At 30.2% G+C, this 22672-nt stretch overlaps 3 protein-coding genes across 19 annotated transcripts; 2 read left to right on the top strand and 1 right to left on the bottom strand.

Moving 5' to 3' along the window:
• Positions 1 to 24: 24 nt before the first annotated feature.
• LOC105423673 (protein POLR1D) lies at positions 25 to 7376 on the bottom strand. Of its 8 annotated transcripts, none has more exons than XM_089077568.1 (3): positions 7213 to 7376; positions 1096 to 1157; positions 25 to 484 (listed from the first exon to the last, which is right to left on the bottom strand). In XM_089077568.1, exons 2-3 carry the CDS (start codon positions 1116 to 1118, stop codon positions 271 to 273), a joined length of 237 nt encoding a protein of 78 aa, XP_088933694.1. In that variant the 5' UTR covers positions 1119 to 1157; positions 7213 to 7376; the 3' UTR covers positions 25 to 270. The 8 variants fall into 8 exon arrangements, with proteins under 8 accessions (XP_088933694.1, XP_011631825.1, XP_011631824.1 ...); XM_011633523.3 differs by lacking the exon at positions 7213 to 7376 and adding an exon at positions 1705 to 1842; XM_011633522.2 differs by lacking the exon at positions 7213 to 7376 and adding an exon at positions 1279 to 1419.
• On the top strand, positions 1501 to 5360 carry LOC105423672 (motile sperm domain-containing protein 2). 3 transcript variants are annotated; one of them, XM_089077566.1, is made up of 9 exons: positions 1501 to 1636; positions 2387 to 2533; positions 2717 to 2894; positions 2977 to 3346; positions 3684 to 3759; positions 3858 to 3967; positions 4053 to 4253; positions 4369 to 4503; positions 4670 to 5360. In XM_089077566.1, the coding sequence occupies exons 2-9, from the start codon at positions 2488 to 2490 to the stop codon at positions 4847 to 4849; spliced, it is 1296 nt and encodes a 431-aa protein (XP_088933692.1). In that variant the 5' UTR covers positions 1501 to 1636; positions 2387 to 2487; the 3' UTR covers positions 4850 to 5360. The 3 variants fall into 3 exon arrangements, with proteins under 3 accessions (XP_088933692.1, XP_011631817.2, XP_011631818.2); XM_011633515.3 differs by lacking the exon at positions 1501 to 1636 and adding an exon at positions 1921 to 2062; XM_011633516.3 differs by lacking the exon at positions 1501 to 1636 and adding an exon at positions 2179 to 2319.
• On the top strand, positions 5513 to 15416 carry LOC105423674 (uncharacterized). Of its 8 annotated transcripts, none has more exons than XM_011633527.2 (13): positions 5513 to 6883; positions 8132 to 8302; positions 8378 to 8601; positions 8682 to 9070; positions 9209 to 9378; positions 10199 to 10335; positions 10737 to 10887; positions 11579 to 11720; positions 11884 to 12156; positions 12248 to 12384; positions 12661 to 12806; positions 12960 to 13187; positions 13291 to 15416. In XM_011633527.2, the coding sequence occupies exons 2-13, from the start codon at positions 8176 to 8178 to the stop codon at positions 13345 to 13347; spliced, it is 2181 nt and encodes a 726-aa protein (XP_011631829.2). In that variant the 5' UTR covers positions 5513 to 6883; positions 8132 to 8175; the 3' UTR covers positions 13348 to 15416. The 8 variants fall into 8 exon arrangements, with proteins under 8 accessions (XP_011631829.2, XP_011631828.2, XP_011631833.2 ...); XM_011633526.2 differs by having other exon boundaries at positions 5513 to 7026; XM_011633531.3 differs by having other exon boundaries at positions 5513 to 7179; positions 11582 to 11720; positions 12685 to 12806.
• The last annotated feature ends 7256 nt before the right edge of the window (positions 15417 to 22672 follow it).

Genomic DNA, 22672 nt, shown 5'->3' with positions numbered 1-22672 from the left:
ACAATATTGATAATCGATCGGTAATTCTTTTTATACATTTTACTGATACATTTATACAGAATTTGTTTTTATTTTATACAAAAATATGTAGTTTAATCATAACATGAATATACTGTAATAGAATAAATGAAAACTACAGTCATTTAGTAACAATATTTTGACATGTTTACACATGTCATTTTTCCTAATGAGAAATGAAAAATTTTCACAAATACATATCTCAGGAATACATATTAATACATAAATATGCAAGAACTGTACAATTATGATCTATGATTTCTTAACAGTATCTATTTTATATGGTTGGACTTTCACTTTTTCTTGTTTTGATCGATGTTTGTTGGATATTACTGCGTTTCGTAGCGTCGAATGCAAAAACCTTTTATTAACGGTTTCTTTAGGTTTCACCCAGCCACTAGGCCCCATTATCTTGGCCCTTTGCGCACCAAGTTTAGCTTCTTCCAATAATGCTTCAGCTGCCAGTCTAGAAAAATATATATTTATATTTTGTAACAACAGCATTACTGCGAAATTACATAAATGAAAATCACATTTACCGAAATAAATTTTTATTCTTACATGTTTTTTATAAACTATTATAAATCTATCTAGAATGTTAATTATACATATCAGTAATATGCAACTTTTATATAATTGATATATCGATATATAAGTAATCTCGCTTATGTTATTTCAAGACTTGATTTTAATCAATGTAGATCAACTTTAATATTAACTATATTTACTTTAAAATTAAAAAAAAAAGTTAAATTGAGATTAAAGTTAACCTATTTTAGAAAAATGGATATAATTGTTTAAAATAAAGCAATTAATAAAACACAACAATGCGTATATAAACTTTAGAATATTCCATACTTATACGAGGAAAAAAAACTTACATTATATTTATATAGTTTACTCAGAAATACAATTGTAGGTTTAATTTTTAATAAGAAAATAAAAAGCAACCGTTATTACTATGTTGTATATTTTTAAGAGAAAGTGTCACATTGTAAATTACGCAAATAATGCAAGAACTTCTGCCCAGTAATTTTGTATAATTATAATCATATACGATCTGATGTAGACGATTACCTATTTAACGTTTCATCATCCATGCTTACCCACCGAGACTAGTTAAGACTTTCTCAAATCTTCTGGAAAACAAAGAAAGCATAAATATTACATAAATATTATAAAATACTTTTATGATTATACATACACGATTACGCACACGTAAATTCGGCGAATGTGATGTGTCTGACAAGTGTTTATAACCTTTTAGCGACAAAACATCACGTAGCTATCGTCTCGAAAAGATCGTCAAGATTGTTGAGGATTCTCTACACGCAACGGACACTTCCCAGTGATAATAACGGTGATAACAACGGTGATAATGCTTGCGACAGCTGACGATGGCTGACAAGATGGCTGTTGTTACAGCTGATTCACAGGCACGAAAAATGCTTAGGGGCCACGGGGCGGCGTTCGCCGGGAGTTATTCGCCGCAGAGCCGCGCACGCGATTACCAGCTGCGGCTTGTCACGAGCACAATTCGTAACGCCTTCTCGTAACGTGACGTGGGGATCGTCGCGTGGAGGACGGGGAGCCCGTTAACGACGACTACCGTGACTCGGTGAGACTGATAAAGCTTGAGAATATATACCGTCAACGCGGCATATGAGTGCAACAGTCGATAGTTACCGATTAGACAGAATTGAAAAAAGTCTCCTCGGTTTGGCCGTCCTTATCTCACTTCGAGATATTTGTAATATATTTCACTTTTTCAAGACGGGGGTTTCCGCGTGCCACCAGTCACGCCGCCCAGGCGCAGACTTATGCACACGTAGAGAGGAATTTCGCGCGGCCCACATCGATCAACCGTGCGAATAAACAATTATCATCCGGTTATCGTGTGGTGAGTTCTCCGCGCCGGTCAAAGTGTCATTCTCTCGGTTGTTGCAGCTCTGATACAGAAAGATGGAAACGCACGCGAAAGCGATCGCCGAACTTCGCGAGAGATTCTTCAGAAAGCTGGACGACGAGGGACCACCCGATTCGAGTGTGTACATACGAGTGACTTCTCCTTTTCGGCGATCAGGAACAATTTCCATTCCTAATTGTTGTAATTAATTCGGCGTGTGTCAACGTCATACATATATTAAGTATATGTCGTAACGATACCGCTAGTGTAACATGTGCAAAGGTCATAGTCGATATATTCAATTGAAAACAATTGGCACTGTAATTGACGTAACAAAGAACACAGCGTAGATAATTGGCGGTTTCTTTTGTTTAATCATTCGGAAAAAACCTGCAGTTGGTTTTGCTCTTTTTTTTTTCATCTGGACCCATGCATCGAGATTTAATTAACGATTGTTTGTAGGAGGCTTTCACAGCGCCGATATAGCCAGGATAAAGAACAGCGATGACTGGCTGAAACGATTTTTGGAGCATCATGAATACAACGAGCAGGAAGCATTCAATATGCTTTGGGAAACTTGTACTTGGAGGAGAAAGTTTGGAACAAATGGTAAAATTGCCATGAAGTTTCAGTTTTCCATTTTTTTTATGTGGATATCTCAGTAACATAAAATTAATAAAAAAGACAGACCCAAATAATTTAGATGACATGTAATTCAATTATATTATGGAATAAACAATGGAGAAAAAATTTTATTTTTTTCTCTCTTTTTCATTATAAATTGGCTTACAGATATTACCGAAGATAACGTTAGGAGAGATTATTTAGAAGATGGTTCAATCTTTGGCTATAGTAAAGACAAGGATGGCAAGAAGCTTTTTATAATTAAGTCAAAGTTACATGTTAAAGGAGTAAAAGATTTTCCGGAACTTCAGAGATGTATAGTTTATTGGTTTGAGAGATTAGAAAGGTATTGATATATTTTCTTATCTTCATTCAAAAATAAATATAAATATTGACATATATAACTTCTTAATTAAATGCACTTTCAGAGAAGGAAATGGAAATCAGATATCAATTTTCTTTGATATGGCAGAAGCTGGTCTTTCTAATACAGATATGGAACTTACTAAGTATCTCATTGGTTTATTCAAATCTTATTACCCAAATTTTTTAAATTACATCATAATTTTTGAAATGCCCTGGGTTCTAAATGCGGCCTTTAAAATAATAAAATCATGGTTACCTGCTAAGGCTGTTCCGAAAATTAAGTTTGTTAATAAAACCACGTTGAAGGATTATGTCAATCCAAATGATGCAATGAAATGTTGGGGAGGTAACAGTGATTATACTTTCAAATTTGTCTCAGAAATACAAACAAATGGAGACAGTGCGTTGAATGGCAAGTTGGATAATAAAAAGGTATGCATATTTTACATATATCTTTTCACATCATTACTATGATGACTTGCAAAACAAAAAATATTCAAGACATAATTTTTATTTCGTCACGTTGGCTATGACTTTTGTAAATAGATTTTGTTCCTTCTCTCTCTTCTTTTTATCGTTCTCTTGTTTTAGCATGACATAAGAAACAAAAAAAAACAACCACATTTATTTTTCACTTCTATAATCAAATGTAGTATTCTGAGATAGAAAATATTAAATAATATGGAATATTTAGAAAATGTACATTAAATTATTAATAATTTTTAAAACATTTCTAATTTCTCTTTTAAACATGCTATATGTTTTTTAGGTGCATTTTATAGAAAATTCACCACTCACGGAACAAAGTCCAACTAGCTTCGGAGATCAAATTAATGAAGAACAGTGTATGTATAAAATTTATTTTATTGCAAAATTTGTTGCATTTCATGAATATATAATATAAAAAAGCAAACATGCAATACTAATAAAGTGTTTATTTCAGTATTATCCATAGAACCAACAGAAACGATTACATTTAATAAAGATGGAAATGATATTACTGGGATAATTACACTCAAGAATATTACAACTGACAAGAATTTATCTTACAAGGTATATAGACATTATGTTATTAATAACAATTATGATAATAAATTTATTGGATGAGATATAGCACAATGTAGACATGATTTTACAGATAAAAACAACATCGCCTGAGAAATTTAGAGTGCGACCAAGTTCAGGAATATTACAACCATCTGAACAAAGAAATGTTACGGTTTTATTGCAACCTGGCTATAATGTACGCGGCCTGTTACAGAACGATCGATTTCTAGTCATGTGCCTCCCATTAAAAGATACAAATGCTACATCGCAGGAACTGGCTGTACTCTGGAAGGTAAATTCTGCATTAACTAATTCAGTTTATCTTTATCTTTAACATATCAAAATACGTCAATCTTAGATTGAAATATTCATGAGTAAGAATATTCATGCGCTCTCTTTTCTTGTAGTCTGAAAAAGCAACAGAGATGCATAAACTGCGATGTTACGACGGTACTATTGAAAATAATGAGATACAAAAATCCCATTCTGTGTTAACTTCTGCAGCAGGAAATGATCGTAATATAGATGCATTTTTTTCTAAGGTACATAGTCAAGGGTGCAACATCGAAATATTTTCTAAATTTGTTTAAGTGTTAAACAAAAATTTTAACATTTAATTTATATATTTATATTATATATATTATAATTTATATATTTATATATTAATATATAAATTTTCTTAATACATCAATTTAATATCAATTTCAGATAAACCATTTGGAAAAACATTATAGTGACTTACGTAGCGAGATGATTATCATAAAATATATACTGCTGTTTTCCATAATATTGACAATTGCAATGGCTATATTGGTAGTTTACATTTTACAAGCAGATATTAAAGACTTAGTGGATCAACAAACCTGCCAGATCCCTCGTGGTATTTGAAGTATGTTTTAAAATATATGTTTGTAATAACTTTGATATATTAGGAAAATATTAAATCTTTAAATTAAATCTATGATCATGATTACAAAAGTAAAAGACATTTTTTATTACACATAATACTTAACATGTTAAAGTTTTTATATGTTTCCTGTTCTTCCAAAAATGTATGAAATATTTAGTTACATGTATTTCTTCAAATTAATTTTATATCTTGTTATGTAATTATATAATTATATACATATGATTATTGTCTAATAAGTTACCATGGTGTTTTGTAAAAAAAGCACAAGATATGAATGTGTATGGTATATTGTGAAACCTATATTAAAACTACTATTTTTATAAGCTTTTATACTCTATGAGAATATCCCTGACTGTATTAAAACTTGAATGCAGATTAACATATACACGCAGACTTTTGTGTATATCTGTAATGATTTTGCTTTCAATATTATTGTATTTCATCAGTGTGGTTTGTACATGATTCCATAATTAAATTGTTTTGAAAATATATATTTGTAGAATATTCACCAGCCACTCATCCACTATCTCATTTATTTATGCAATTTACAACAGCAATTTGGACCACTCATAAAAAATTGGTATCAATCGCGTTTACATGAAATCTATTGGCACAATCTGTCGACAAAATGGAAAATTCATGGAAATTCAGACAAATAATAAAATGTCAGAAATACGAATGTTTTCTTGTGAAAGAAAAAACTTGCAATAAAATACACAGATTGATGGTCTGAATTTCGCGCGAATTTTTAATTGGTTGAATAAACTTTAAGGCCTGTTCAAACAGACTTCCGGAAAAATGACGAATCAATTTTGCGCAATAAGAAGTGAAGAAGAACGCAAACGGCCAATCATTTCCCGCTACTGCTGTCATTTTGGAAAAAGCAGCAAATTGATTGGCTCTCTTGATCACGTGCATGCGGAAATCGGTTCTACTTTGTAACTACGCCATGTTAAGTCATTCGTGCTTAAAATAAGATAGAACACAATGAAAGAATTAAAAATAAGGATAAAAGAATAAAGGATTAAATTTGTTTTTCTATTGATAGAAAATAATTTCCTGTTTTTGATTCTTTATATTTAATTCCTTATTCTTTTTTATTGTCCGACTCCTAAATATATTCTGTATTAAATAAAAAAGAATAAGAGTGACACAATGAAACAAAAAATTAAAAATAGGAAATTAGGAATGAAAAATTAAATTTTGACATATAAGTCAATATTTATTCTTATATTTGAGTCTTAAATATAAATCATCACATAATCTGCATGAGCATCTTAGGATATTATTTAAGACTATCTTGAAATAAAATGGAATTACGAATATTGGCTATAGGAATCCATGATTTAATACACAATCAAAGAACATCAAGAACATCATTCTTTCATTAATTGAAAATGATTTTCTCTTCCTAATTTTTATTTAATTTCTTATCCTTCATTGTGTCTGAACCTTAAGTCTTTGAGCTTACAAAGAACGAACCTTGCACGATTCAAGAAGCTGTAATAAAGATTCATTTAGCCTCGCGTGTAACTCGCACACAGAGAAAAAAAATCGAACGATTGCGTGCTCGATACGAGATACATAGCAATATGATTGTCCTTCGTGTAGAACGTGTGATCGATCGATTTTTCTCGTGGCGACGCGAGTCTACTTAGATAGATTTGAAATAATTACAGCTGTTGAATTCAGATCGATCAGGATCAGGATTATCCACAAAAGGAATTATTCGGCATCGCGTTTTCTAGAGGAGGAGCGGGATACCGCGGGAAACACCGATCGCAGGCAGCGGTGTAAACACGCGGAGAACATGACGCGCGCCGTGCCAGTGCGCAGCTGCCAACGCGCAGCCCAGCGCAGCATTTGAACCTTTGGCAGTTCGATCGGCCATATTTGCGCTCTTACACAACGCCCTCACGCGACGATCGTGGGTTTACGTGTATATTTGGTGGCTTTGTATCGACCCGTTTGGCACGGCCAGCGCGCACAGTTGTATCCTACGGCGACGTACGGTGAGTTTCGATGTTAATACGAACGGGCAGCGAATCCCGAAACGTCCAGGGCGAATCCTCGGTTTCTCGGCGGCACGCGAGCACGACGGACACGGCGGCGGCATCGTCGCACGGTGTCCTCCATATTGATGACAGCGCCGACGGTGATAATTTTCTGAAATTTTTGTCGTTAATGCCCCCTGTGTCCTGAAATCGAAAGCACCCGCGTTGTCTTAAAAGCTTCCCGACAGAATGCGCAACCTCGTGGGGCCCCCGCCGTGTGTTAACGAGAGTCCGCGAAATACGGTGCCCCCCAGGTACCCGCCCGCGTCCTCACGCCCGTAGCTCACCGTTTCCTTGTCCACGCCTCGCCTCGCCTCCTCGCTGGCTGGCTAGCTGGCTAGCGTCGCCCGTCATGGCGCGCGCTTCCCTCGCTTCCTCATGGCGTCATACGTCGGAGTCTCCTCCAGCGCCTCTGGGTCGTCGCCTCGACGCGTCGTACGATGGCGCGTCGCCGCCGTCGCCGCCGTCGCCGCCGTCGCCGCGGCGCACATTGCCCCCTTGATCGTCGCGCGCGCCGAGAGACGCCGAGAGGGGCGAGCGCGCCGCCGTCGCGGACGACGCGACAACCAGGATGCTTGCGATCCCGCTCGCGCTGAATGGCATGCTCACCGCGAACGCTCGGCGAGCGTTCGCACAAATCTCTCTCTCTTTCCCATCTCATTATTGAGTCCTTTTCCTCGAATTCGATCGCATCGCGCATAGCCGATGCACCACGAAAATCGTGACTCGCTCGTCATATCCTCGGGTGATACGCCGGGAGGAACGTTGTTTCTCCGCGTCCTCGCCCGTAAAAATGTTTTCGGTTTTAACGACGGTCAGAACGACTTTGTTTTGCAGCCTCGCTCGTGTTTTCCCCTACCGAATGTAAACTCAGCTTTTTAAGCTAGCTGACTAATTGGAAAGTAGAAAGCTAAACACATTAGAATTGTCTCCTTTCGTCCTAAAATCTTTTCACATATTTATTACACGTTTTATCTCGAATACGTATGCATGAAGATAAATTTGTGAGAGGAATGTGTATTTTACATTCTTATATATAGTGTGTACTTAATATAGACAGTTTTGTACTATTTTTAGAATTGTTGAGATGTTGAAGTGTTATAGATTAATATCGGAGATTATCTCTATAGTAATAGCAGCTCAATTTGTGTTTCTATTATTTGGATATATATAAATAATTTACATATTAATGATATAATGTTTCAGATTAATGAATATAGTTAGCACAGTTTGAACTAAATGCTTCAATCATGAGTAACGTAGCAACTATAAAATTGGAAGAAGGACAAGAATCTGTCACTGAGATACAAACTTACTTGGAGACATTTAATAAAGAGATAGAAGGAGGACAGGGAGAACAACTACAGCATGTGCAATGTTTGTATATTTTTTGTAGTTCTTCAAATATTTTTGTTATATCGAACAATATTTTATTTATATATTTTATTATAGTACAACAAGTGGAGGGACTTTCTGGTGGAGAGGAAGGTGGAACGTATTTTGTTGATCAATCTGGTCAGTATTATTACCAGGCAAATAGTGACGAAACACCTGTAATGACACAGGTACAGATACAGGAAGTAGAAGAGAGTGATGTACAGAATGAAGGTGAAGGAACTCAGGATGAACAATATCAGGAGATTGAAGAACTTGAGAATGCTGAAGGTGATGAAGATGTAAGTAAAAATAAAATCGTAATAATGATTATGATTTTTCAAGCATGGAAGTACATTTTCTATGCAAAAACTAATCTTAGGGACAAACCAATGGTGAAACCAATCAAGTTGTAATTAATTCTGGCGATGCATATCAGACTGTCACGATTGTACCATCTGATACAAATCCTGGAGAAGTCAGTTACGTTCTGATAGTTCAACAACCTGAATCCGAAGAAAAGGAGAGTAAACCTACGGAAGATGAAACAACAACAATGGCAGCAACAGCGGCAACAGCCGAGGGAGAGGAAGCAGAAGGTGAACAAGATCTCACTGTGTATGATTTTGAAGACAATGAGGACAATGAAGCCCCAATAGAATCCGAGGCAGAAGATGATAAGACTAAAATTATTAAGTTTCTCCCTAAAAAATCTCAAACTGTGACACAAGCTCATATGTGCAATTACTGCAACTATACTAGCCCAAAACGGTATTATTTTTGGCATAGATTATTATCTTTTTATAATATATCAATTTAATTTAATTTTTATCTTCAAATCTATTATTACATGTTCAAAGAAGTGTTGTGCAACATTTGAAAAGTTAATGAACATTATTTATGCAACAGGTATCTCTTATCACGACATATGAAATCTCATTCAGAAGAAAGACCTCATAAATGTAGTGTTTGTGAACGAGGATTTAAAACTTTAGCTTCACTTCAGAATCATGTCAACACTCATACTGGGACCAAGCCTCATCATTGCAAATATTGTGAGAGTGCATTTACCACTTCTGGTATGTAATTTTGTGCTAATTATTTTTCTTATTCAAATGTTATGTACATTGGATTACACACATATATATATATATATATATATAGATAAAACATTTTTTTATGTATTAAAATTATTTTGCCTTGTTAAATATGTTTTTAATTATAATAATATTAACCATTAAGGCTTCTGATTACTCTGATTACTAAGAACTCCACGACAGTATCGCGATAAAAATTATAATCTTATTTATTCTTGTTCATCTTTGTCCATAAGTTTATAAATGGTTGTTTATAAATGATATGCAGACAACGAATTTTTTTATTACACCTAATTTTGTTATTACGTTATTATTTTGTTTATTTCTTAATCATGTAGACTTGTCATGTGACTTGTCTCTACTTACCGAATTCGTAAAAATGGACAGGTAACTAAAGTTACTTTCTAATTTTATATGTAAAAGTATATTTTTTACTTTTTTCAATAGCTGTCAAACTATATTTTTTTAGCTTTATTTTACGAGAGTTATTTATTGACTATCAAGAGGAAAAATGATAGTAATCCATTTTCACAAGTTGTCTTAAAGTCATCTCAAATGTCAAATATCTTTTTATTTACAAATTAGATGCAATAAATTTCGCTGTTATTTCTCGCTTATGACATCATGATTCTAATATGGCCACGATGACTAATCAGAAGCCTTAAATATAATTTAAAAATTTATGATAATTTATCCCAAAGTTACTCAGATTACAAATTTGTTATTTTTCTGACCATCAAATATTTGCAAAAATAGTAATTTGTGTAATATATAAATCTTTCTTTTATACATCTATTTACAGGTGAACTTGTAAGACATGTTCGATACAGACACACTCATGAAAAACCACATAAATGTCATGAATGCGATTATGCATCTGTTGAGTTATCAAAATTGAAAAGACATATTAGATGTCATACAGGCGAACGACCCTATCAGGTATATCATCTATCATATTTTTTTCTTAGTTAATTTATTATATATGCTAAAAATATTCATATAAAAATTTAAATGTACTATTTATATTTGTGTGTGTATGCGCGCGCGCGCGCGCGCGCGCGTGTGTGTGTGTGTGTGTGTGTGTGTGTGTGTGTGTGTGTGGAAGAAGCATAAGTACCATATATAAAAATCAAAAATTTATGAAATTTATTTTTTCTTTTATAACACAGTTTATACATATTATTTAATTTGTGTTTTTGTATATTGTTTTCAATTAGTTTTTATTTTTTTAATTATTATTATTTATGATATTTAATATTAAAAAAAATATGTTTGAGAATAGTGTATTATTTCATAATATCAGTTAATGATTAATATACAATATTTAATTATCTTTTTAGTGTCCACATTGTACATATGCAAGTCCAGATACATTTAAACTAAAACGTCATCTTCGCATTCACACTGGAGAAAAACCATATGAATGTGATTTCTGTCAAGCGAGATTTACTCAATCCAACAGTTTGAAAGCACATAAATTGATACACAATGGTAAGCCATACGCGCTTTTGGAAAGATTAACTAAATGAAATATTACATATGAAATATTATATATATATGATAACAAACTACAACGCAAGACATGGCATTTACTCGACAAGTGGTCTAGTGGATAAGATGCCTGCCCGGAAATCAGGCGATCCAGGTTCGATCCCTGGCTGAGGTAATATTTTTCGCAATATATATTTCTGATGGGGGGAGATAATAAAAGGAATTTTAATCGATATCAATAATATTGATCATCGAATTATTATATAACTACTACGTTGAAAGTCTGCTAAAAAAGCGGCACGTAGTTGGTAATATAAAAATTAATTGAATTTATTTTCATATTATAAAGACTTTAGCAACCAAGATCCTGCTTGCCGAGTAAATGCCATGTCTCGCGTTGTAGTTTATTATATATATGATTTTAATATAAAAAAATTATAAACAATTTTTGTTTATAATAACAATAATTTGACATATGATTTTCTTACATTGCATACTTTACATGAAAACAGTTATAATAAAAATTTTAAATGTGACATTTGAGCGTAGTCATATTAATCTCGAAATTTATTAAAAAGCTATTGTATGTTTTATGTATACATAGTTTATTTCATTATTTTATATTCATGTGTAAAAAGATTTGTAGTATTTATACCAATATATTAACTTATGGCAACAATACATGTTATAGTAGGCGATAAACCAGTATTTCAATGCGAATTATGTCCAGCTACATGTGGCAGAAAAACGGATCTTAGAATTCATGTGCAAAAGTTACATACTTCTGATAAGCCGTTAAAATGTAAACGTTGTGGAAAAACATTCCCAGATAGGTATATAAATAATTTCTTTAAATTATTAAATTTTTATAATTATTAATAATTATTAATAAAATATATTTTTGGAATAATCAAATACGAATTAAATATATAAAAATTATAACGTTTGCGCGTGCCTCAACAAACTACATTTAATATAAATTATGTCACATTTCAGATATAGCTATAAGTTACATAGCAAAACTCACGAAGGAGAGAAATGTTATAAATGCGATCTATGTCCTTATGCATCTATATCAGCACGTCATTTGGAGAGCCATATGCTTATTCATACTGATCAGAAACCGTATCAATGTGATCATTGCTTTCAATCATTTAGACAAAAACAATTACTTAAACGGCATTGCAATCTTTATCATAATCCCTCTTATGTTCCTCCACCACCACAAGAAAAAACGCATCAATGCCCCGAATGTGAAAGGGCATTTAGGTGTGTATATGAATTTGAAACGCAATTAACAGCATAATAAAATCAATTATCAATTCAATTTTTATGAATATAAAATTTTTTTATTACACAGACATAAAGGTAATCTTATTCGACACATGGCTGTTCATGATCCAGAATCATCTCTGCAAGAAAAACAACAGGCTCTTAAAATCGGTAGACAAAAGAAAATTCAAATCATTGACGGCCAACGTGTTGAAGTAATGACAGGTAAAAGATTGAAATTATTATTACAATCTTAAAATTATAGGAAGTTTTAAAGAAATCCCAATAAATTTTTATTTCGTGTGCATCATATTGTTTATGAATATCAGGTGATTTCTTTATGTAACTTCATATATTATAATGCTTAAAAATTGTATATGATATATACAATTGTATATATCATGATTAAAATATATCAAATCGTTTACTCACAGGGACACTTACGATATGATCTAAATATGGATCATTGACTAATATCCATGTGTTATGTTGTAACAACAGGTGATTTAGCTTCTAAACTTAAAGGTTATGAAGATGAAGAAGAGGAAGAAGATGAAGACGATATGATGGCGGTTCAAGGCAGTGATGGTCAGCAATATGTTGTATTAGAAGTGATTCAATTAGCGGACAATCAGGGAACTGATCAGGTAAACAAAATATTTCGAAGGATTTATCTGTGTTTTGATATAACAAATATAATTAAATACATATGTATGTATGTATTGTGTGTGTATTATATGCATATGTATGTATTATATTGTCAGTAATTACTATTATTATAAATATATGACCTATAATAGATGGCTGTTGTTGCAAGTGAAGATGGAGAGTTAGTAATGCAAGATCCTTTAACTCAAGAAAATAGTTTAGTGACAGCAACAGGAGAGGAAGTTGATGAAGCAGATGAAGATATAGAAATGAAAGATCTAAAAATTGAACCTCCTACTCCATCTAAATCTTCGACGCAAAGCTCACAAAATGATTCTAAGTTACAAAAAGAAATGGAAACTTGTTTCGGATTTGATGAAGTAAGTAGTTTATTTATATATTTTAAACTATATTTTTTTTAACCACTTTTATACTAAAACAAAAGTACGATACACATGCATGATATATTATGTTTTTTTCCAGGAGGAAGAAGAAGAAGAAAGCGCTAATAATATAAACATGCTACATACAATTTCGTAATAACAAATATAAGAAAAAATGTACCTATTCACAATAGTTCAATGTTTTACTTCTGTCCCAGTGTTAGTGTAATGTATCCTAAAATACAAAATAAGGAAAATTAGACAAAAGCCATAAAAGAACATTTGATAATTTTCCTTATTTAGATTGTATATCTAATTATACTTAATTTTTAAAACAAAAATTATTGAAGTCGAAGAAACTATATATATTATATATAGATATATATATATATATATTGTGTATAATAAAACTGTGAATGCAGTGTACTATCATCTAAAAATATTTTGCATAGCTCTAGTAGGGGGCTACAGTGTGTGATTCACATGCATGGTACAAGAACTTTTTTTGCCGTTAGTATATTAGGTACACAATAATTTATGAAAATATTATAGTCTTGTGGTTTAGCAAAGTATCAAGTAAACAATTGTACAATTATGATACTGTAAAATATGATTTACGTTACTGAAAACTTAATAATGACATTAACAAAGTTAGATAAGATTGCGTATGTTAATAAGGAAAAATATCTTAGCATAATATTTTTAAACAACCTTATTTATAACTTTGATGTAGAAGCGCTCGTTATAACTTTTACTAGATGTATGCAACTAATATCAGTTCCGAACAGTTTAGGATAGTTTATAAAGCTGAAACTAACACAAAAATAATACGAGGCTGCAATGTAAATAAATGCTTATCATTGTATCTCGATAGAAATCATTTTACAGTTTTAGCGTGAACAGAAGATATCAAGAAGGAAATAATGAGTTTAATTATATATTGAAAGTATTTTATATTGTCTACTATAGTTATTTTTTCTTATATTAAAAGGCCGGGAAGTAATAGAAAGGATTGTGAATTACAAGTTGTAATACACTGATTTCATAAAATAATGCATACAGAAAAAGTATTTTTATTTATAATTGAAAAAACATATTTTATTAAAAGGAACGGTATAACGATTTTTTATTCTTGATTAAAACATTTTTTTGTTTGCAGCATTAATTATATGAAAATAAAATTATGTGTAACATAAGCAAATTGGCAAATTTCTATGTGTATATCACGATAGTGTATTAAATACGTATATATACGTATATATACATATATATTTATATATGTTAGAATGTTTTATAATAACACACATACATAGAGTAAGGTAGAGTAAGGCTATTTTGTTTCAACTTTTTTCAAAACTTATACAAATTTGCAGAAAAAAGTGTGTTTTTGTGTAACATACTTATAATTACATTATACAAATATGATTGTTTTTTTTGTGTAAGCGTGATCTTTAAACGTTAACGAATATGTTTAAACATATTACTATTTAAATATAAACATTTTTGTTGGTTATGAATAGACTGGCCACACTCTATTCGAAGCTTATGTTTATGCTATTATAAAATATTTTAATGAATACTAATATAAAATTATTGAAAGTTATTTCATACACATATTATACTAAAAAATCTTTGATATATATATGCTAAATATATATAACTGTTTAATCACAACCTCGCACCGTAGTATTTCCAGTTTAATTTAGGGCATGATGTTATTTGATGAAAAAAAAATAGAATGTGTATTTTAAATGATTTTATGTATAAATATTTATAAAAAAAGTAGGATTTGGAAATTCTGTTGTTTTAGTATAATAATATAGGAACGAAATTATTGAACTAGAAATGAAACGATGCATTTTTTTTATAAAAAAATGAGATCATGTACTCATGCCTTTTTATTGCAAACTGGAAAAATAATACTTCAATAAAGTCGATAACATTGCTGTATTAAAGCGGTATAACATATAATGTCAGAATGAAGAAACGTGTATAATTAATGCTCGTAGAATGTTGCTCATGAAATAAGTTATTCCGCTTACCTAATAGACGAAATCATTATTGTAAAAAGTATGTACAATTTTTTTACACGAATTGTACAATTGTAATTTAGCGATTACCTACTATATGCACTTAAAATTCCACACTTTCTTACATTATCCCAAAGAAAAAAAGAAAACGGTGTAACATTTTCTCCATAATAAATATTATCTCATCGACAATATATCTGTCATGCGATGTTTTCATTTATGTTTATGTATTTCGTTTATCTTCATGTTTCTTACACAGTAAAAAATTTTGTGCTAAATAACACATTTCGCATATCCCAAATAGTCTACTCAAATTTTTATATCAATTTTACATAAGCGAATATATTAAAAAGTCACGCAAATATTATGTAATAAATTGATGCAAGAAACGTAACACTTTGATAATTTGGTAAGCAAATTTAATGTTTGTAACGTTAACTTTAACTGAAATAGAATGTTATTTTTATTTTTTATAAAAGTTGTTCAATATATTGACAAAATTAAAATTAATAAAGAAACGAAAAAGCAATATTTATACGTGATATTTAATATTTGAAATTTAATGATTTAACAGATTGTAACTACCACAGAGAAGAAATAACATAAATTATCTGTACATTTTTACATATAAAATGTGTAATTAATGGAACATATTTGTTCAGTAAAATTAACATTTATAATATATTGAATTAACACATACGTTTTCTTCATTATCTTAAAATTTACATTTTAACAAAACTATTATTTTTATGTTATTTATTCACTTCCATAAATTGTGTTACATAAACTAAAAAATAAATATCAATTGAATATCAATGTAACACAAAGTTTTTAAATAACATAATCACGTTATGTTAAATTAACACTTATGTTCAATACAAATTCAATACAAAAATTTTAACAAAGCTTAATTTTAATACAAACAAAATGTCTTTTACTATACAATGTTTAGATTTTAATAAATAATAAAATTGACATTACGTGAATGTCATTTGTATGCAAATTCAAGCATTTATTGAATTTTTAAAAGTTGTAATTTAATTTTTTCTTCTAATTGCTATTACTTTACATTTAGGTGAACAAACAGCATATATGAACAAACAGCATATAACGTTTACCGATCTATATTTGCTTCCTCTATTAATATTATTAGAAAAGACCACACTCCCTAGATGAAACGTATCCTTGGTCATCGCTCTATAAGTATTTCTGTTCTACTCATTTTTTATGGGAGTATTAATGCATGTCACGGATTACCTTAACAAACTTGATTCATGTACTGTGCGATATCAAAGTTGTCAGCATTTATGAACATCATCATCAGTGAAATGCGATGAGCACGAGACAAATTCGATCACGACTCGTTTAATTAACAAACAATATTAATATCTATTTTAACACATTTGATAAATATCTTATTACAATATTAAACTATTGCATAATATGAGTAAGAAGTTTGTGTATTAATAGTCCGTTTGAACGCATAATTTTTAAAACGTGATTTCACCTTTTTTTTCACCATTTTTTTCACCTTGATGGATAAATATAATGCACAAAATACTTCATATACACAATTATTTAAGCACTCGAATCAGTAACTCCTAATTTCTTAAAAAAATAAAAAATAATGTTACTATCATTTTTTTGTTATTTATCATGATTGCATGTCAATTTCAAAAAATAACGCAAAGATATATGCATACAATTTTATTTTGATTTATATAACAATATTTTATGACTCATATTACAAAATATTCCACATATTTCATAGATAGATGAAAATAGCATTAAACATATTCGATGTTAATATTATTAAAATAATTTTCTAATTTTCTAATATTACTAACCTAAATTTTTGCGCTATATAATAAAGTTAATAAACGCTATAATACATTTTAATAATTATGAATTTGCTATAAGAAATAGCACCATAGCAAAACTGAAGTAATAAAAAACACTTAGTAATAAACTCTTAAACAGCTTAGTAATAACTAAATAACTTAGTAATAAAAATCAGTTTTTGCTATTCTCAAGTCTTTCTTATCTCTCTCTTAAGATTAAGTAGTGACGTGTGATTCCGTGGAAGAGGTTGATTAATAACTTCAAAACCTGATTCTCATTTATAAATTCGAAAGAAACCAAATGACAGATCAAGTTTGTTGAATTTCATAGGCCTATAAATAATAGCTCGAAGAAGAGGAGACAATGCAGCCACTTTTGGTAGCAGAGTTCGCGGGAATGAAAACTACAAGAAGAAAGAAAAAGAAAAGGACACGTAGTTTAACACAACAAAATAATTAAATAATGAAGAAAAATAGAAAAAAAGGAATATAATTTTCAAAAAAAAAGAAGATAAAATGGATTTTTGGAATATCCTAAAATTAGATAATAAAGATACAGAATTATTGAAAAGACATAAAAGAATTTGACATTTGGAATGATAGAGATTTGAATAAAGAAAAGAGTTAGAATACATTAAAAGATCATAAGCGGAGGAATTTAGATAAAACTGTAAATATGCCAGAATGAGAAAAATTAAGAAAGAGTTATGGAATGAATCACAACAAAAATAAGAAAGGAGGAAAAAATTAAAGAAGAAAAAAAGAAAGGTGAAGAAGAAAGTATATAAAGTATACAAAGTGAGCAATATTAAATAAAGAAATTAGAAAGATATGATATATAATGGAAAAGATGTAATGAAAATTATGGAAGTCAAATCATTAATCATATCAAAATACCTATCAAAACACATATCGAAATACTAATATTTGAAAATAATGATTATCCATTTTTATTTTTAAAAAGAATTGATAACTGTGACTGTAACTCATTCAAATGAGTCGGAAATCCATTAAGGAATCAAAAGAAGAAAAGCTTAGGTGATATTCTATTTCAACTTTTTGTCGAATATTCATAGAATTATCATTCACAAAATACATGTTTAATGTGTAAATAATGTATATAAGAACATCCGCAGCATATTGATTTAAAAAATTTATTAGATTCAAATGACTGTAAATCTTCTTCTATAGGGAAGAAATTGATACATGATTAACATCATGGTGGCGTTATCTTCCGTCGACTTCAAAAGACTCGCGATGGCTAGCATTAATGCACGATCAGTAAAATCAATTTCAATGTTCTCATACAATAGGCATGTTCTTTTTAATTGAAGTTCTAAGGCCTATTCTTTTATTGCTGTACTGGATCGAATTAAAATCTTGCAAAAAGCATGTTCGACAATTGTAAGTTCGACAATAAATCGACATTAAACATATTTCAAAATTATTATAAAATAAAAGACAAATAATGTTAATATAAAAAAATTAGACATTAGGAAAGATTGCTTCTTAGTCGAAAGTTAAAGCAAAAAACGCGGTATTTCTTTTGATCGAACTGTCCTGCAATAAAATTGTAAAAAAGAAATAATTTCTAATTTTTATAATGAAAAATTATTTTATTGAGCAAATCGATATCTATCGATATGTGTCGATATATGTCGATATGTATCAATATGTATCGATATGTGTCATGTAAAAATATTAAAGGAGTAATTTAACAATCTAAAAATTTTAGTCAGCAAAATAATAGTTTTTAAAACATTTAATAATGAGAAGGTGATTCGAGAGAATACATGTATACATGTATATATTGTAATGTACATATATATGTGTATCATTGTATTGTTATTCTAAACACGTTATTTGCAATAAATACCATCACATGCCTCGGTAGTCGAACAGATAAGATGTCTGTCCGGTAAGCAGGAGATCCAGGTTCCGATTCCTGGCTGAGGTGGTATTTTTTCGCAAAATAATTACGAATTTTCACGGCTGGTTCGTGGTCGGGCCCCGCCGTGCACACCCTCCCTTTTTATTTGGGTGATTATGATTTAATTTGGAACATTTTAAAAAGACACGGGTGGTGTCTCGAGTTCACGCCAAGTTCACGCGTAGCGAAGTTCGCGTAGAACAGCGGCGAGACGCCCGTGGTTTTAATAACATGAAAAAGATACAAAATACTCTATAATATGACGAATATGTTACAAGTCAAGGACAATTCCTTTGATTTATGTAAACATATTATGTATTTACCTAACGTTAGACTTTTAGGTTTAACCAGTAACCATTTAAGCAGTACATACCAGTCAGCAGGATTGCTGCTGGATGCTTGGATTTGTTCTCTCAAATTGTCTCTGTTTCAATTTATTTTGTAAATACCTCTGTTTTTTTATTAATTATATTATTCCTTTTATAGGAAATAATATTCTCGGTGAAAAATTAACGAAGCGAATGAGATTCGAAATCGGGATTGTTTACGAATCTGACACTCAGTCTGCACGACCACACAGCTTCACGTTTAATAATAATCTCCGAATCCTATCAACTATGAATAAGAAGTTCGTGTATTAATAATTTGTTTGAACGTATAATTTTTAAAACAAGATTTTATTTTTTAATGATTGATGTATAAATATAATGCACGAAATACTTCATTAATCACAATTATTTAAATACTCGAATCAGTAACTCCTAATTCTTTATAAAAAATAATGTTACTCTCATTTTTTTGTTATTTATTATAATTGCATTTCAATTTCAAAAAATAATGCAAAGATATATGCATTAAATGATTAAAAATTCGCGAAACTAAATATAAACGAATGATAATCTTCCTTATAGTGATATAGTCCTATATTTTTTTATAAACAATAATGTGCATGAAAACAAATATAAGACTAAAATTATGTTCTAGACAATACGTTGTCATTACAAAATATTTAGCGCTTTATACATAAAATCATACGTAATCACTTCAAATGTTCTGTTCCTTACGTGCGATCTTAATGTTCTGTGCGCGCGTGTGTTCATGAATAAAAAAAAAAGGAAAGAAACAGCGAAAGAAAGATATATGTAACAGGATAAAAATTTCTAAATTATTTTCTTTTAATTACACTATATATGAATTGATTCTTAAAATAATATGTACAATTTAAAACGCACTTTAGATGAATAGAAAACTGGGTTAACTTAATTCAACCGGAAAGATTATGTTCACATAGAAATCAGGTGAGAAATCGACACTGTCTGGATTTCATCATCTGCAACTGACGATTTACCGTACCAGATCTCCTAGTGCATTACTAGAACTATTTTAATTACAGGATGTTGTTAGTTTATTACGGTCGCGTGAACAATTCCATCCATGATGCGTGACATTTGGTAAATAATTATTATCGCCAACTTATAAATTTACTAAACATAATGTTACTAAATTAATGTTTTATTATGTGCCGTAGATATCGTCAATCACTACGATACTTAAAATATTTCAAACATTATATATATATATATATATATATATATAGTATAATATAATATTATATTTTATACTAAACAACACAAACGCACGCAATGCACGAGTTATATATTTTTTTTTAACCAAAAGGAACAGATATTAATATAATATTATTACACTATTAACCTTTTGATATACTCAACACACACAACATTAAAAGGATCTCCGTGATAACAGCCGTTCCATTACGTTAATGCAGCGAGAGACTCAATCGGCATCACGGAAAAGAGGCAACAATAATTTCGAAAGATGGGAATGTAATCGACTTTATATGCCTTTCTTAAAAATGGAAAATTTAATTTGTTAAAATATACACAAAATAAAAGTATTTAAATAATTTGTTTACAAAGTAAGTAGATTTATGTATATACTTTATCATATTATATAATTTCATAAGACACGAACGCAGCACATAGAATTAAACATACAGCTAGCAGTGCTGCAACGTATGTGATGTGAAGATATTGGGTATATTCAATAAGAGATTTGTTCTTTGTCGCTGCATTGGATTGTATTAAAACTTTTTATCGCTCACTTTTACCGCAAATTTCAAATATATTTTAAATACGAATGTACACTAGTTCAGCTACAAAGAACAGATCTAAAATGTCACGCTTGCATTCCGCGTAATTCTCAGTTCGAATTATGATATGTGTTGATATGCAACAAGGAAAAATTTTAATTTTAATCCAATTATTTATATCGGCACTCCCGAATTGCGACGCGAAGAAATGTTGTGATTCGTTTATTCATTCAAATTGGCAAAGATTTGTTGATTAAAAATACATGCCTGAAATACATTTGCTATATAAGTGCCATTGAACGATTTGTGGCTATACTGTTTTAATAAAAGTGCAATTAATTTATTAAAATTATATGATTTTGTTTTTCTCAAGATACAAAAATTTTGTGTGTGTGTGTGTGTGTGTGTGTGTGTGTGTGTGTGTGTTACATAAAAAAAGAATATTTTATACAGAAGATCTCTTTATATATTATTATACAATGCAGGGTGTATTTAGCGTCTCTTTTTATCTTTTTTCAATTTAAATTTTTAAATTAATTTAAACATGTATGTATTTGATAGTATATTCGATTTTAAACATAAAAAAGCAACAATAGCTTTAAAAGTAATACTTATTATTGTAATAATTATTGTAATAATCTGGGTAAATTATTGTAATAATCTGGGTACAAAATAAGATGCAAAATCAAATCTTAAAAATGTTATTAATACAATTAGCCTTTAATAATTATTCTGTCACATTGAATAAATCAAATTCTGCAATATCACAGAGACGGACAAAAGACAGAACTAGAAAACATGCAACGAACAAAATAAAGTGATAATAAACGGTTACGCGAACGATGATCGATATTTTACGCGAGACAATGACAACGATCCGCGATTCAACCACGTTGCTGCCGCAATTATTATTGCATAACATGTGTTATGCAAACTCGACACGTGGGATCGCGTCAGCTGTTAGAAACGCACGTTTCCTGGGGATATTATCCGAGAACAATGATCTTTCGTTACTCTGCTAGTTTATAGAAAAGTGTTCTCTCAACAGGAACGTATACATCAATTAATATCCGTGATGTAACGCATTACGTGTATTACAGTAAGTTTAAATTTATTATAATTAATTTCGTAATACGATCAATTAAATTCATAATATTTAAACTCATGAATTCTAATATTATAGACAATATCGATGATGGAATATTTCTAAATTCCTGTTCTTTAAACTGATAACTCTTTACATTGGTACTTAAATTATATAAATAATGCTATTTTTTTATTAAGTTTATTTGAAAATATTTAAAAACACTTTTTTAAAATATTTTTAGAATTTCATGACTTATGTAATTTTATGACTCATGTTATAAAATATTCCATATATTTCATAGATAGATGAAAATAACATTAAACATATTTGTTGTTAATATTATTAAATTAATTTTCTAATTTTCTATATTACTAACCTAAATTTTTGCGCTATATAATAAAGTTAATAAACGCTATAATATACATTTTAATATATAATTATAAGATACACGAAAACAACAATATATATCATATCATTAAGTAGT

Source organism: Pogonomyrmex barbatus, unplaced genomic scaffold (assembly GCF_055798465.1).
Source record: "Pogonomyrmex barbatus isolate J1 unplaced genomic scaffold, ASM5579846v1 scaffold2, whole genome shotgun sequence".
NCBI classification, from domain to species: Eukaryota; Metazoa; Arthropoda; class Insecta; order Hymenoptera; family Formicidae; genus Pogonomyrmex; species Pogonomyrmex barbatus.
The sequence above is the reverse complement of the archived record's forward strand: the minus strand, read 5'-3'. Positions and strand labels throughout refer to the sequence as shown.

Excerpts from the sequence above, each read along its gene's own strand:
- LOC105423672 (XM_011633515.3), top strand. The coding sequence starts at position 1,981 with ATGGAAACGCACGCGAAAGCGATCGCCGAACTTCGCGAGAGATTCTTC. Across the intron at positions 2,534-2,716 it reads GAGAAAGTTTGGAACAAATG|ATATTACCGAAGATAACGTT; the intron begins GTAAAATTGCCA and ends ATTGGCTTACAG. Across the intron at positions 3,968-4,052 it reads ACAAGAATTTATCTTACAAG|ATAAAAACAACATCGCCTGA; the intron begins GTATATAGACAT and ends ATGATTTTACAG.
- LOC105423673 (XM_089077568.1), bottom strand. The coding sequence starts at position 1,118 with ATGGATGATGAAACGTTAAATAG. Across the intron at positions 485-1,095 it reads GATGATGAAACGTTAAATAG|ACTGGCAGCTGAAGCATTAT; the intron begins GTAATCGTCTAC and ends ATATTTTTCTAG.
- LOC105423674 (XM_011633527.2), top strand. The coding sequence starts at position 8,176 with ATGAGTAACGTAGCAACTATAAAATTGGAAGAAGGACAAGAATCTGTC. Across the intron at positions 10,336-10,736 it reads CAGGCGAACGACCCTATCAG|TGTCCACATTGTACATATGC; the intron begins GTATATCATCTA and ends TTATCTTTTTAG. Across the intron at positions 12,157-12,247 it reads GAATGTGAAAGGGCATTTAG|ACATAAAGGTAATCTTATTC; the intron begins GTGTGTATATGA and ends TTTATTACACAG.